This window comes from Geospiza fortis, unplaced genomic scaffold (assembly GCF_000277835.1).
Source record: "Geospiza fortis unplaced genomic scaffold, GeoFor_1.0 scaffold145, whole genome shotgun sequence".
NCBI lineage: Eukaryota > Metazoa > Chordata > Aves > Passeriformes > Thraupidae > Geospiza > Geospiza fortis.
Window position 1 is genome coordinate 857,947 of NW_005054362.1, and position 14,430 is coordinate 872,376.

Consider the following 14,430-nt stretch of genomic DNA (forward strand, 5'->3'; position numbering starts at 1 on the left):
GTTTGTTTGTTTGTTTTTCTCTAGATGGAAGTCCTTGGATGGCAATTAGAGACTCAGAGATGTGTCCATAATCCCTGGGCTGACAGGGATGAGCAGTGTGGACTTTAGGCAGTGATCAGGCTCAGTTTCAGACAAGGCTGCTGCAATATATTGAAATACATCCTGAAAAGCCAAATCAGAACAAACAGCACCAAAACACACAGTAAACTGAAAATACCTTCACCCCCCCCCATCCCTTTGTACAGGTCTCATAAATCTTTCAATAAATAAGCAAATCACAGCGGTACCAAAGGAACTGGCAAAGCAAGAGGTAGTTTGTGTAACCAAGCATCTCTGGCACAGCTCTGGCACATGGGCCAAGCTCCTGCCCTGTGCCAGGGGCAGAATGCAGGCTCAGGAGAACTGGGCTGCTCTGGGGGGGCTGCACAGAGCCCCCTGTGCTGGGCTGGCTGTGATCCCTGGGCTGCACAGAGCCCCCTGTGCTGGGCTGGCTGTGATCCCTGGGCTGCACAGAGCCCCTGTGCTGGGCTGCTGTGATCCCTGGGCTGCACAGAGCCCTCTGTGCCCCTCCCTGTGCCCAGCAGCAGCTGTGCCCAGGCTGCCTGTGATCCCTGGGCTGCCTCAGGGGTGCCTGCAGGAGGCTGTGCTGTCCGGAATTCATCCTCTGCTTGTGCACCTGGGCTTCAGCAGGTGTGTGAGCGCACCTGGCAGTGCTGCAGGGGTTGGGATGCAGCATGGGCAGAACATTTCCTGTGACTCTGTGTGCCAGGAGTGCCCTGGGCTCAGAGCAGCAATCCCCTGGCACTGCCCAGGGCTGCCCTCCTCCTGCTGCTGCCCCAAACTGAGCCCTGGCAGGGCCTGCAGCAGCTCTGCTCGTGGGCTGTTCAATAGAGTAACAATGTCCGGCTGTTTTTCTAGAAAGATCCCAGGAAAACCCAACCCTAACCACATTCCCATCATTAAAGGGCTCTGCTGGCTCCTGCCAGGTCACTGCAGTCTCTGCACAAGGCTCTGGTAGGTTTTCCTTTCCCCTTCCCAGGAATGATGCTTCTCCACGTACTCTTTGGCCCTGGTCACAATTTCCTTTTCCAGAATGGGGTCATTCATTAAACTCTTGGACAGCAGAACAAATTCCTAAAAAAGATGAAAAAACCAATCAGTTAAAATTCCTTTGTAAAGGTCCTAATGATACTGCAATAGCTGGTAGTGTCCAACTGTGAGCCAATATATGGAGCTCTCCTAAGTCCTTCCTCAAGGTCAAGTACCGTACTTTATTTATAAAAAATGATCAGTAAATAATAAAATTATTCTTTTACACAGCCCACCAACTAAGACATTAAAAATCAAAGACAATTCACATTTAATGACACAAAAATTGTCTGCCTGCCCAATGGCTGGAAAGCCAGGCTGGTTATAAATGAATTGCCTGTTCTGCATGGAGGACAACATCAGATGTTTGAGCTCAGCTAAACTTTTACCTCATTGCTGCTGCACCCTCAGTGAATTTCTTGGTAAGACTAAAGAAGTCCCAACACAAACACAGTGTGAGGTAGGAGCAGCATGCAGCACCTGGGCAGGTACAGATACAGCAGGGTCAGCTCACCAAACACCAAAAAACCCCACATATTCCATTTACCTTCACTGGGCAAATACCCAGAGAGCTCAGAGCTCACAACTGTCCTCTGCCTGCTCCTCTGCCTCTCATTGACTTCCAGGCAAGAGAAATTGTGAACTTCAAACACGTGAAGGGAGATCAGACGTCTGAACTAATCTGTTCTGAGCAGCTGCTCTAATTTTCCATCAAGAGACAGCTTCCAGTGCTTCAGCGTGATTGCAGATGTGCTCAGAGGTGAGCACAGCAGGGCCTGGGTTCAGCTCAGAAAGCAGCTCTGGTGTCAGTGGGAAAGGAGGATAATGTGTTAGCACACAATGGGCAGTGAGGATCAGTGCATGGGGACAGGGACAAAGGGGATGGGAGGAGGAGATCCATCATTTACACATAAATAATGCCAGCTGTGGAGGGAGACAGCCCAGCTAAGAGCTGAGTTCACATCAACACCAGGTTAGGGACACAGCAATCCTTGCAAAGCCAAGCACACAGAGTGTCCAGGTTCCTCCACAGCTGTGAAATCTTTGGTTGACCTCTGGATTTTGGGGTGAACTTTGCTGCTGCAGTGCACAGTGCACAATGCAATGTGACCCTGGGCCACACTGATGGGGAAATCTCTGAGCAGGGGATGATCGCTGCCTGGGCTCTGCCTGCCAGGACAAAGCAGCAGGAAAATTAAACAGAGCCCCAGAGCACTGCTGTGCAGAGGTTTGCAGCCAGGTAAGAGAATGAGGAGATTCTCATCACCCGAGTGAGCAGTGACCTCTCATTGTACATCAGAGCAGTGCTGGTTGTGAGCTGGGCTCTGGGGGAGCTGTGCCCAGAGCTGCCTGGGGCTGCTTTATCTGGGATCTCAGCCCCTTCCCTGGGGATTCTGTGTCTGTCAGAGCTGACCCAGCCCCACAAACACCACAGGAAGGTGGGAAAGTCTCACCTGACCTCTGCTGCCTTCATCCACTTGCCTGGAAAGTCACAGCAATAAATACTGTTCCCACTGAGCCATATCCCCAACTTTAATTTTATGCTCCTGTGGAGGATTTTATTTAAAGTAATATTTAAAAGTAATTTATGTAAATTACCTAAGAGCAGAAGCAGCAATGTAACATTTCTTGACAGGTAGTCCTATTAGCATTCTTTTAAATTGTGGATATGGAGGACAAAAACTTGGAAACATGTAAATGATAGAAGAAATGAGACCCTTATTCACAGTGACAATACTTAGGGCTGAGGATAATTTCAGGAAAACATGCCAAACTGAGTCCAAAGCCTTAAATTTGAGAAAATGCAGGAGAGAGAAAAAGCAAATGGAAAAATCCCAGGAGGTGGCGAGTAAGGACTTCCCAGCTTTACCCTCCTCCTCCTCCAGTGAGACCCCCACAAGTCCCTGCAATCCCCTGGAAGGCAGTGGGAGCATTCCCTGGGACTGATCTGGGTTTGACCCCTGGAGCAGCTGGCCTGCCTTGTTTCAGGGTGGCTGCTGAGTTCAGAGAGCAGAGAGTTCATTTCTCAGGTGTCCCCCTAGGTACAAGTGACTTGCATTTCAGCTGTGGGTTTGTGCTGAGTCTGGATTTGCAGCAAGCAGACATGCACCACTCTGATCTCCTTCAGGAAATGCAGCATTCCATTGTGCTTTTCCAGAAGCCTGTGATACATGAAGGGATTACAGGGAGGCAGCACACCTCCAGCAGCTGTTCTGCTCTATCTGGGATATTTGCACAAATATTTGTGCACTCCCATATTTTGTTGTAGCTTCAGTTTTGGTGAAAGAGGGGTCAAATCCACAAATGGCCTTTCAGTAATAAAAGCTAAGGGCATGGCTTGCAGCAGCCCAGTGAAGGAGGTGATTCTATCCTAGCTGACTACCTGGGGCCATCCATGCTTCAACAAACCTTTGTTCCCTCACAGGAGTGGGGACAATTAATGTGCAGGTGGAGCAGAACACAGTGTAAGAGCTGAGGCTCAGCTGTGAGTCACAACCCAGGGAAATGGGAGCAAATCATCTCCTGGCCCTGCAGCAGCTCTCACACTGCCCTTTCCATGGGCAGGCTCCACACAAACACAGCATTTCCCAACAGCAACATCCATTGTGCAGCTTTCTCCTGGTAAATTGACCAATCATCCCTAAAGAAAATGTCAGCTCCTCTGTGTAGCACCTCAAATAAATCCTGTCTGGTATTCTGCAGAGACACAGCAACACAGGTATCCAGGAGATAAAGCTGGGAAATGAGTGCACTGGGTAAAAAAAGGGTGAAGAATTCCTCAATTACCACGAGAGCTGCACTGGTGCCACAGCTCACACATCATGAAAACGGGATGCACGGTTAATATATTATTTATATCATGAAAGTAAGTCTGCAATTAGAGCAGTTCAGAGCAGCTTCAGCAGGCAGGAGAAGGTGATTGTCAAAGAGCAGCCCCAGGGAGGCAGAGGCCAGCTGTGCAGGCAGTGCAGAGGTACCTGGGGCAGGTGGGGCCCTGTGTGCTGCCCCAGGGCTGGAACTGACTGCTGGCACTGCCACAGCTCCGAGCTGTTTGCTCTGGGGCAGGGGCAGCTCCCAGGCTGTGGCCTGCCCATGGGTGGCACAGGAGAGCTCTGGGGGGCACAGGAGAGCTCCATGGCACAGGGGAGCTCCATGGCACAGGGAAGCTCCATGGCACAGGAGAGCTCCATGGCACAGGAGAGCTCCATGGCACAGGAGAGCTCCATGGCACAGGAGAGCTCCATGGCACAGGAGAGCTCCATGGCACAGGAGAGCTCCATGGCACAGGAGAGCTCCATGGCACAGGAGAGCTCCATGGCACAGGAGAGCTCCATGGCACAGGAGAGCTCCATGGCACAGGAGAGCTCCATGGCACAGGAAAGCTCCATGGCACAGCCGAGCTGCTGCTCTCAGCCCTCCCAACCCTCACAGGGGCTGCCCAGGTCCCTTCTGTCCCTTCCTAGTGCCTTGGAAGTTTATTTGCCTCCTTCTCTTTATTTAGGTCCTTCTCTGAGCTTTTACAGACATGGGAGATGTAATTCTGAAACCCAGCCTGCTGAATAACTTCTTGTGCCTTCCCTTTTAACACAGTTTTGCATTATTTATTGCCCCATTCTTATCTCTTACTTTTTTTACTTCAGGTCCCATTAACTCAGTGTCAAATATTCCATAAACTTGCAAATTCAAGCAGCAGCAGGATCAGCCCATGATTTCAAAGTGATGTGCACAGTGATGTGCACAAATGATGGAGTGTCAGGAACAAAACGTTCCAGGGCTTTCCCTTGCACATTGACTGTTTCCACCTGGGTGCTGCTGCAGGCACTGCCAGGGCTTTGCTCTTTCCAGCCAAATCCAAACGGTTCAGGATGAGGCACAACATTTCCTACTTCCCTGGAAGCACAGAAGCTCATTTCCAGCAGGAAAAGCCAGCAGCACTCACCATTTAAAACAATTCTCACTGCATAATGGTCAATTAATATCCCTCTCCTTTGGCTTTCACAAGACAGCAGGCACAACTGCTCCTACCCCAGGTACTGCAAAGCTTTCCCTCCTCAGATCAGAAACAACTGAAGATAAGCAATGCTTTTAGAACCATACTTCAATTGCAAGAGTTTTTCTATTAAAATCTTCTTCAAAACCAACCAAGGGGATTCACCTTCCAGGAACACAACTTAATAGGATGCATTAATCACACAGTCCACAAAGTAAATAAATAAGATACATTCTCTACTATGCAAAATTATCAAGTGATGAATTCTAGTGTGTTTTTTTTAATCTTGACTTGGATAAAACTCTGAGGGAATCTTTTTCTGGGAGTCATTTTCCATGGCATACACGAATAGTTAACAGCAAAGTCCTAATGCAGGAAAATATGCTGAAATTAAAGTTTCCAGCATTTAAATATGGGTAGTGTTCCCTCTCTTCCCACTCTTACTTAACTTCCCTGAGACTTCATCCTAACACTTAGCTTAATTTTATCATTAATTTCTCTGACTGAGCAATATCTTGCCTCTAAAAATACTTTACATTAACACTGCCTGCTAGAAATTACAGAAAATGTGTCATCTGAACCTCCAGCTCATTCTCCTGGAGAGCTCCTGGTGTCTGACACAAGTTCTGCTGCAGATATGACTGGAGGGGAGTCTGGCACGGGCAGAGCATCTCCTGCAGGGCTTGGAGCTCCAAACGCAGAGGCACAAGGGGCTGGAGCAGCTCAGAAACCTTCCCAAGGCTGACACCTAGTCCGGGCTCCCCGAACTGCAGAGTCTGAGCAAACTGCTCAGGAAACACGCGGTCACCACACAGACAGGCCTGGGATAGAAAACGAACCCAAATGTCTGTGCTGCTCTTACCTGGGGAGTTGAAAACAGCAGCCCTGTTTCCTGGTGCTTTATAATTGCTGCATTCCCAGGAATGTTCCTGGCCAGCACTGGAACTTCTAAATCCATCGCCTGCAGGAATATAGAAAAAGGAAACAACAGTTTGTAAGGATTCGTGGATTTTGAGGTGCTAACAATGACAATTTTAATAAGAAAAGCACAAACAACAACCAAACTTCTTTCCCACCTCTCCGGATTTTTAATTGAAAAATGCCCTTCCCCAGAGAGCTCTGCCAAGGCACGTTACAGAGCACAGCTGCAGCTCTGAGGTGTGCACACCCTGGGCCCTCAGCTCTGCTGCTCTGGATTAATCACTATTGATGGATTGGGCAGTCTGGAGAGGCACTGACTGTAAAAACAGAAAAATTCATTTTGTGCAATTATCACAGTGTCAAATGGGGAAGAAATTCCCTCCCCCAAACCTTCAATGTGTTTCATACTGATTCCCTGCCACTCCAGAGTCAATGCAGTTTTAATTGCTGTCATTACAGTCCTGCATGAGGAGCAATTTTGCTTCAGTCCACACAGCAAGAAACAAAACTCCAAGGAAAAAACATGATTTTTTTAATAGTTTGGACAAAACTGAAGAGACAAATAGCCAGGCTGATAAGGTACAGGAAGGGACTACTGGGACTTAGCAACATATTTTAATAATTTAAAATCCTCAAGAAATCACTGTTTAAATCACCACTGCAGGTGTATTATTCTGATCATAGCATTTCCATAGCCCTGGCACAAACATCTGCTTTGCAGCAGTTAGAGCTAAAAATAACAGCCCTTAATGATAAAACCTGTTCTACACTTTGTATCAGAAACTGCCAGATTAGCTGGGGTCATTCAGACACATTAATGAACTTACAGAGCTGGTGACTGATTGGAGCTGAGCACCAATATTTAATTTTCTGTCATTTCCAAACTCTAAAGGGAAAGACATTTGCTCTGTCTCAGACTCGGAGGGCAGGAACTGCCACACAAGAAAATCTTCAGGTCCCCAAATGCGCAGGTACCAGTGAATTACAGCCACTAAAGGCAGAACAGATGGCCACAGATTCAGATGCAGGGCTGCCTTTATGCCGCTGGCCTTAACCAAATGTAAATAATTACTGCAAGAACTGGCTTCAAATTTAATTTGGATACTTAGACTATTTCCAAGCAGTAAAAAGAACCATTTGCATTGTTGAAAAGATGTATAATTTACTGACCTAGCTTCCAGGAATAATAGCATCAAACAACATTTCAGTCCACTGGCCATCTGTTTTGTTCCATTATTGTGAGTGCAAATGTGCTTTGCTGCTCCTGCAGGAGGATGCAGGGTGTAAATTGAAGCTGGGGATGTTCCCCTGTAAGCGTCTCTAGCCAGCAACAAGGGCTGATAGAGCAAAGGCAGGGTTTATTTAGCACTCTGTCTTTGCACTGTCCCTCATTTCCTTCCTTCTAGCCCATGCAGCTTCTTGGTGGCTCTTCAATTTTACTGCTTTACAACATCCCTTCATCTCTAGTGTTTTTTCTTTTATAATCTGCTCTGGCTGTTATTGCACACTGGTGCTGGTGCTGCACATGTTGGCCAGGAGTGGATTGTGCCTCCCAGCACAGCAGAACCTGTCCAGTTTCCTTTTCTACCATTTCAAAGTGGCTTCTTTTTGGTAAAAGCCTGAGAATGTAATGGTGTTTCCAGCAGCTGGAGCATTCCTGAGAGCACAGGGAAAGGCTCCAGTGCAATGGTGCTGGAGTGCAAACCCTGTTGTTACAGGAGCAGAGGGAACTCAGAAACCTTTCTGCAGTGGAGCCTTCCCCACCATCCCATGCCCAGGAGCGTGCACAGCTCCTGGGCTCTCAGAGGAACAGATGCATTTGTAATGCCTGCTCTCATGTTTTGTTTTCTCCTCTTCAAACGCCAAACACAAACAGATCAGTTCCAGTCACATCTCAGAGATCTCAGACCCAGCTGACAGAGTCATTAGTGACGGCTCCTGGCTCTCTGTACCTCCAGGCAGGTGGAACTAGATGGGATTATACATTTATCTCATTTATCTATTATATATTTATCTCACTCTGAAGCACTGTTTACAGATTCATGACCTTGTTAAATGTTGAACTTTGAGGACAATGAGAGCTGCATTTCCAAACTCCAGCCTGTTTTCTCCAGCCTAGGACCAGAAGATTTTTATGCAGAGTTTTCTGCCTTATTATCCAACAAGCTCTCAGCATGGCCCTTCCTGCTGCTGGCCTTCCCAGGAAAGAATTCACCGTCCTGGGCTGCCACTTCTGGGAGAGAGAGTGTTCCCAGCAGGGTGTTCTATCAGCATGGCTCAAACCCCACTGAGCAAACACAGAAACCCCAAACCCTCTGGAATGTGCAGCAGTGTCCTGCCAGCCCTGAGCCTGCACAGTTTGTACCAGATGAGCTCACAGGCTCTGCTCAGGGCCCTTCTGGTGTGCCTGGCTGCTGCCTCTCAGCCCTGGCACTCTGGGGAAATAAATAAATAAAATCAGCTTGATTTTTGCTCAAGTGTTCTGTGAGCAGCCCTGAGGGGAGCATGGAGCAGGTGAGGAGGAGGTGACAGAGACTGAGCTTCACTGGGTCAGGGCTCTGCAGCTCCACCCCAGCCAGCCCAGGCTGCCTGGCCTGACACAGCCCAGGTTTGGAAATGGGACAGTCAGGAACTGCTGCACAGAGCTGGGCTGCTGAGCAGGGGCAGCTGCACCTCTGAGCAGGGGCAATTTGGGGTGGAAATGCACCTCTGAGCAGGGGCAATTTGGGATGGAAATGTACCTCTGAGCAGGGGCAATTTGGGATGGAAATGCACCTCTGAGCAGGGGCAATTTGGGGTGGAAATGCACCTCTGAGCAGGGGCAATTGGGGTGGAAATGCACTTGTGCTGTCCCACCAGCACCTGCCCTGCCTCATTCCTGTGATGCTCCCTTGGTTGTTACTCGTGAGGACTCTCAGATGAGTGGAAATGCTGGAAATGCAGCTCATTGCAAACAGAAATGGGAGGCTCATTTATATTACATAACCACGTACAAATGGTGTGATAATTCTGTGCTCATGATGAACCAACGTTCAGCACCCACCAAACAAATGGAATAATGAAAGGCATTTGCCCAAAGAACTTCACTTCAAGTACACTTATTTTTTCCTGAGAAAGCACTTGATACTAAACTGTGCCCTACTTTGACAGGTATGAAATAAAACTGGTTATTAATTTTCAATACTGATGGCAAAAGGATTAACTGAGCGTGTCATTCATTCATTAATCATTTCAGAATTAAATAACCAAATACAGCTCTTAGATTGCTTTTTGAAGGGATGTAAAAATAAATGAAAGTCCATTCTAGCAGCATTATAAGGAAGTGGGTGTTGAATCAAGCCTAGTGACAACCCCAGGAAATCAGAGTGATTTCTGCATCTCAGGTCTGCGTTGTTAATTTAGCAGGATTGATAAAATTACCTTCTATCCTTTAAAAATAAACAGAGAAAGCATAACAAGCTGTCAGTTCAAGGGAAGACAACCTTAATTGCTAACACTTGAAAAAAGAAATGTTTCAGTTTTGCCTTCACCAGCTTTGAAATGTGTCCATGAAGCATTGACAGCCATTCCCAGCGACAGAAGGTGTCTCGGACTGAGGGCAAGCTCTCAGCATCACCCCCAGAAGGCCCCTCACCTCCAGGACGGCAGCAGACATGCCCTCGGAGATGGAGCTGTTCACCAGGGCCAGGCAGCTGCGGAGGGCAGCGTGCAGCTCCTGCTGGGGCAGCTCCTGCAGCACGTGCACGCCGGGCGCCCTGCAGGAACACACAGACAAACAGCCTGCAGGGACCCGGAGTGATGGAAGCCTCAGTGAGCGAGGGCACTGCAACAGGCTGCCCAGGGCTGCCCGGGATCTCCCACCCCTGCCTCAGCTCCAGGACAGGGCTTGGGCTGTCCCTGCCCCTGGCTGGGCGCGTGGAACTGGGGGAACTTCAGCCACCCCAAGCCCTCCCATGGTTCTGTCAGTAACAAATCGAAATCAGACTCAGTCAGATGTGATTTAACCCAAAACATCAGCATACTGCTTATTCTAAAACTTTAAATGTCTGGGATTCCTGGTCTGAGACGGTTCCATGCCAAAGGATCCTGACAGCCTTGTCAGTCCCACAGAGCTGTGCATGGACACCCGTTTGTATTTATATGTGCACAGGCACCCATTGGTATTTATTTACATGTGCATGGACACCCGTTTGTATTGACATGTGCACAGGCACCCATTGGTATTTACATCCATTGGTATTTACATGTGCATGGACACCCGTTTGTATTTATATGTGCACAGGCACCCATTGGTATTTACATCCATTGGTATTTACATGTGCACAGGCACCCATTGGTATTTATTTACATGTGCATGGGCACCCATTGGTATTTATTTACATGTGCATGGACACCCGTTTGTATTGACATGTGCATGGACACCCATTGGTATTTACATCCATTGGTATTTACATGTGCACAGGCACCCATTGGTATTTATTTACATGTGCATGGGCACCCATTGGTATTTACATGTGCATGGACACCCGTTTGTATTTACATCCATTGGTATTTACATGTGCATGGGCACCCATTGGTATTTACAGGGTTTAAAAAGGGGCAGCCAGCTGCCTGCCTTCAGCACAGAGCAGCTTTAACATGAACTCCTTACCTTTTAACTCTCTCCTTCACTTCACTGGTAAAAAGTGGATCAACCTGGACAGGAGCACACACAGAGGTCAGTGGCACTGCAGCTCATGTTTGAAACACCCAGAGAAATAAAGTTTAGCACATTTTCATCTAAAATACTTTAAATGCTGAGCTTTAAAATCATCCCACAGATGTGTTACTCAGTTGTGTCAAAGGCCTGGTGTGACACCGCCTGTGTGAGTGAGGGGCAGGGCACTGATGTGCCCAGGGACTGTCCCTGTACTCACTGAGTAAAAATGGGCTCAGGAAGCAGCCTGGCTGCAACTGAGACACTCACAGGGATGCTACCCACATGCTCCGGCAGAAAGACTTGGTGGAAATCGAAGAAACACAAAATTCTAATCCCCAGTAAATAACAAACACAAAATTCCCAGTAAATAACAAACACAAAATTCTAGCCCCAGTAAATAACAAACACAGAATTCTAACCCCAGTAAATAACAAACAGTCATGGGTAAAAAACCCAAAAGGAGCTCTGAGAGGAAGCTGAACGCTTTAAACAAAACTTTAAAGCTTTGTGGCCTTAACTTTTTTTTTTTTAAAGTTTCATAAGCTCCTATTCTTGGAATATGGAGCTGCTGCAAATTAGCTGCTGTTCCAGATTTCATTATAGGAATGAACAAAAGGAAAAGTGGAAGTGGAGACAAATGGTGAAAGTTTTACATAACACAGGCCTCAATCCTGCAACATTACCTCGACTGCACCACCTGAGACAATCAGGCATAGAAAACCCAGGGAATAGAATACAATCTTATGGCAGCAAATAGATCATCTCATGGAAGTAAAGCAGAAAATAGAGTGGGGGCCTTTGTTCTTTCTCTTCTTAATTAATATACTCTTGCTGTATGGGCTTTTAATATTCACAGTAAAAATTACATGCTTCATAGATGGTGGCACTGATTTTCTTAAGATTTTTGTGGTTTGAGAAGCAACCTGAATAAGAAGAGTACAGCTAAATACCAATAGAGCTGAGATGTATTCTTTTCCTTTAGAAATATTTTAGTTCCATGAGAGAAATATGCTCTAAAATGTTTTCAGGAGGTTCAGCCCTTGATCCAGCCTGTGCACTGCCACTGGGTTATTTCTGGCCTGTAAAGACATTAGCTTGTGAAAAAGTGAAGCAAATTTAGAAAGACGACTGAAATGTTTATAAAATCCTCACTGGAGGCAGCAAGTGCATAGTTTGACTCTGAAGCACGGCTTCATTACACCTGCTCTAGATTTGCCTTCCACACCAGTTCACTTCCACATCATTTTGTGTATTAGCGTGGAAAAAAGCCCAGATAAAATAAAAATGTAAAAACAGCTTTTAACAATAAAATCCTATGTCCTCAAATTTGCAAAGAATAAAACCGAATGAGAAAATAGAGAAATTGTTCTTATTTGCCTATTGAGTGTCTGTTTGTTTTTTTATAAAGCAAATTGCCTGCAAGTTTTCAGGCTCATATGGAGATGAATCAGAGATGAGACTGATACAGAGGGAACACATTACCCAGATGAGCCAGGGAAGCTTTTAGTCCCCTTCAAGCAGCAGACAGAGTTTGTTTCACATGGCACAGCTGCCTCCTCAGAGCTTCTCCCTGCCTGACCCGGGGCTCCAGGCTGCCTTTCCCAGCCCTGTGCTGCAGGATCACTGACTGCCTTCCCAAAGCCCTGCAAGTAGCTTTGTAACTTCAGCACAAAGTTCCGCAGGCAGCACACAGAAGCAGAAGAATCAGGACAGAGGCAGAACTTTAAGATTATTCTGAGATGGGGATGTATAAAACCCCTCAGTTTATCCAGGCTTTGGTGCTCTGAGGTTCTGAATGGCAAAGGAGCTGGGCTGGGTTTGTGAGCTCCAGCCCTGGTGCCAGACAGAGGCTGAGCCCCATTCTGCACCTCTGGCAGCTGCTAATATTTGTGTCTGAGCCCAGCAAGGGCAGCAAAGCCCAGCTGCAGTGGAACAAGGACCCAGTGCTGCACGTGAGCAGTGAGAACAGGGATAACAGCACTGAAACACCTTCACAGCACTAAAATCCTCACCAGCAATGGCTGTGGGAAAAAGGGAAAAAGTTCTTTTTTCCCTTTTTCCCCAAAAAGATGGCAGCTGCTGCCTTTCAAAATATTTGATAGGCTCATTTCTAAGTTATTCCTACTGAAATGGGCATTGCTAGTATTTTATTCACAAAAATACACATTTTAGCAGTTTGTGAGTGTCTAAAACCCCACAGGTGTAGCTGCAGTGGCCAAGAGTGGAATCCAAGTATTTTGCTTGGTTTTTTTTCTGTTCAGAACTCCTCCCTGGGATGGAGGGAAGCAGTGAGGAACAGGCTGGGCTGCCTCAGTGCCTGCTCCTGGGAAAGCCTGGGAGCTGCTCCCCCTGCAGTGCAGGAGCCCCTTCATGGGCAGTGCTGCACTGTGCAATTCTGGCCACTGGAACCACTGTCCCGGCTCAGACCTGGTGGGAGCAGCCTTCACAAGGTCTGGGGTGGGAGCTCCTCACCTCTAACAGAAATCCTCTGAGCCAGGATCAGTTTGGAGGAGAGCTGAGGCATCTCAGATGAGGTAAATGGGAATATTTAGAAATAAAAATTACAGCAGCACTTACTGCAGGTCCAATAATGCCCAGATGGACACTGGGATCCTTTCTGTGCCACTCTGAAACAGAAGAGGAACAACTGTTTTATTCATAAAAATTATTACTTTTTAAATCAGTTTAAATAGCTCCATGGGTAAAGAAGAATTAGACAAATATTGTATTGCTACTTAAAAGACTGAATGTGCACCAGATTCACACTCAGCGCTCACATTACTCCTCAGAATTCAAATATTAGCATATCTGAAAGTTAGTATTTAGCCTTTCTGCTTCATGCAATCTCTTCTGACTCAGGGGTTATTTAACTAAGCTCAGATATTAATTTTGAATCACTCAGGAGAACAATGCTCTGTATAATGCAGTGGTTCAGGCCACAAAGCCAAAATTACTTGAATATTTTCCTGTGTCAAGGAACGTGTGGAAGCAACTGCAGCCATTACAATCATTACTCAGTAATATGCACAAGAGACATCTGCTGCTTTTTAAACCCAGAACGTACCAGTGCAGCTCACTGCAAGCTGCATTTGTTCCAAGGGTTATAAAAGTCACTTGAGTAGTGCAGGCTGAATTTCCAGCTCAGAATGCCTGAACCTCTTACAGACACAAACAGAGCCTGACAAAATATTCCCTTTTGTGCTCCCAGGAAACTTCAGCCTAGTCTGAGCACTGAGCCAGAACAATGGGTGGTAAAATTTGTTTGCAGCTTCAGTGGCATTAATTAGCACACATGCAAATCAATGTAACAGCCACGGGACAGCAAGATAAAAAAGTTGTTTTGAAGTAGACGATCTTTTCTTTTGTCTTCCATCAATATTGCATGTAACAGCAAAACAGTTTTCTCAGCAAGCAAAACCATCAAATATTGCTTTGATTTGAATGCTCTGTTATTCCCAGCAGGATGGAAAAGACATGGCACAGAAATAATGTGTTGAACAGATCAATGGTTACATAAGAATTTCTTTTTTCAAATGTAAATATATGATGATGTTTCCTGCAATGAACAAAACAGCCCATGCCAAACTTACCAACATTAGAAGAATGCACTGAGTGACAACAAGAATGTTCAAGCAGCCAGAACTCACCTGAGAAAGCTTCCACCAAGTACAGAGGGTCCTTCACTCTGCGGAGCCCACACACCAAGAGGAACAGATGGACAGGGCCTGAG

At 46.7% G+C, this 14,430-nt stretch overlaps 1 protein-coding gene across 1 annotated transcript in view; it reads right to left on the reverse strand.

The window, feature by feature from the left end:
• Positions 1-535: 535 nt before the first annotated feature.
• GLT1D1 (glycosyltransferase 1 domain containing 1) overlaps positions 536-14,430 on the reverse strand; it is a 30,142-nt gene continuing 16,247 nt past the window's right edge. The window contains exons 8-13 of the mRNA XM_031059431.1: positions 14,348-14,425; positions 13,278-13,327; positions 10,653-10,696; positions 9,636-9,756; positions 5,943-6,041; positions 536-1,134 (exon numbers count right to left, since the gene is read on the reverse strand). Coding sequence (XP_030915291.1) covers positions 988-1,134; positions 5,943-6,041; positions 9,636-9,756; positions 10,653-10,696; positions 13,278-13,327; positions 14,348-14,425 — 539 coding nt within the window. The 3' untranslated portion in view covers positions 536-987. The remainder of the gene's footprint in view (positions 1,135-5,942; positions 6,042-9,635; positions 9,757-10,652; positions 10,697-13,277; positions 13,328-14,347; positions 14,426-14,430) is intronic.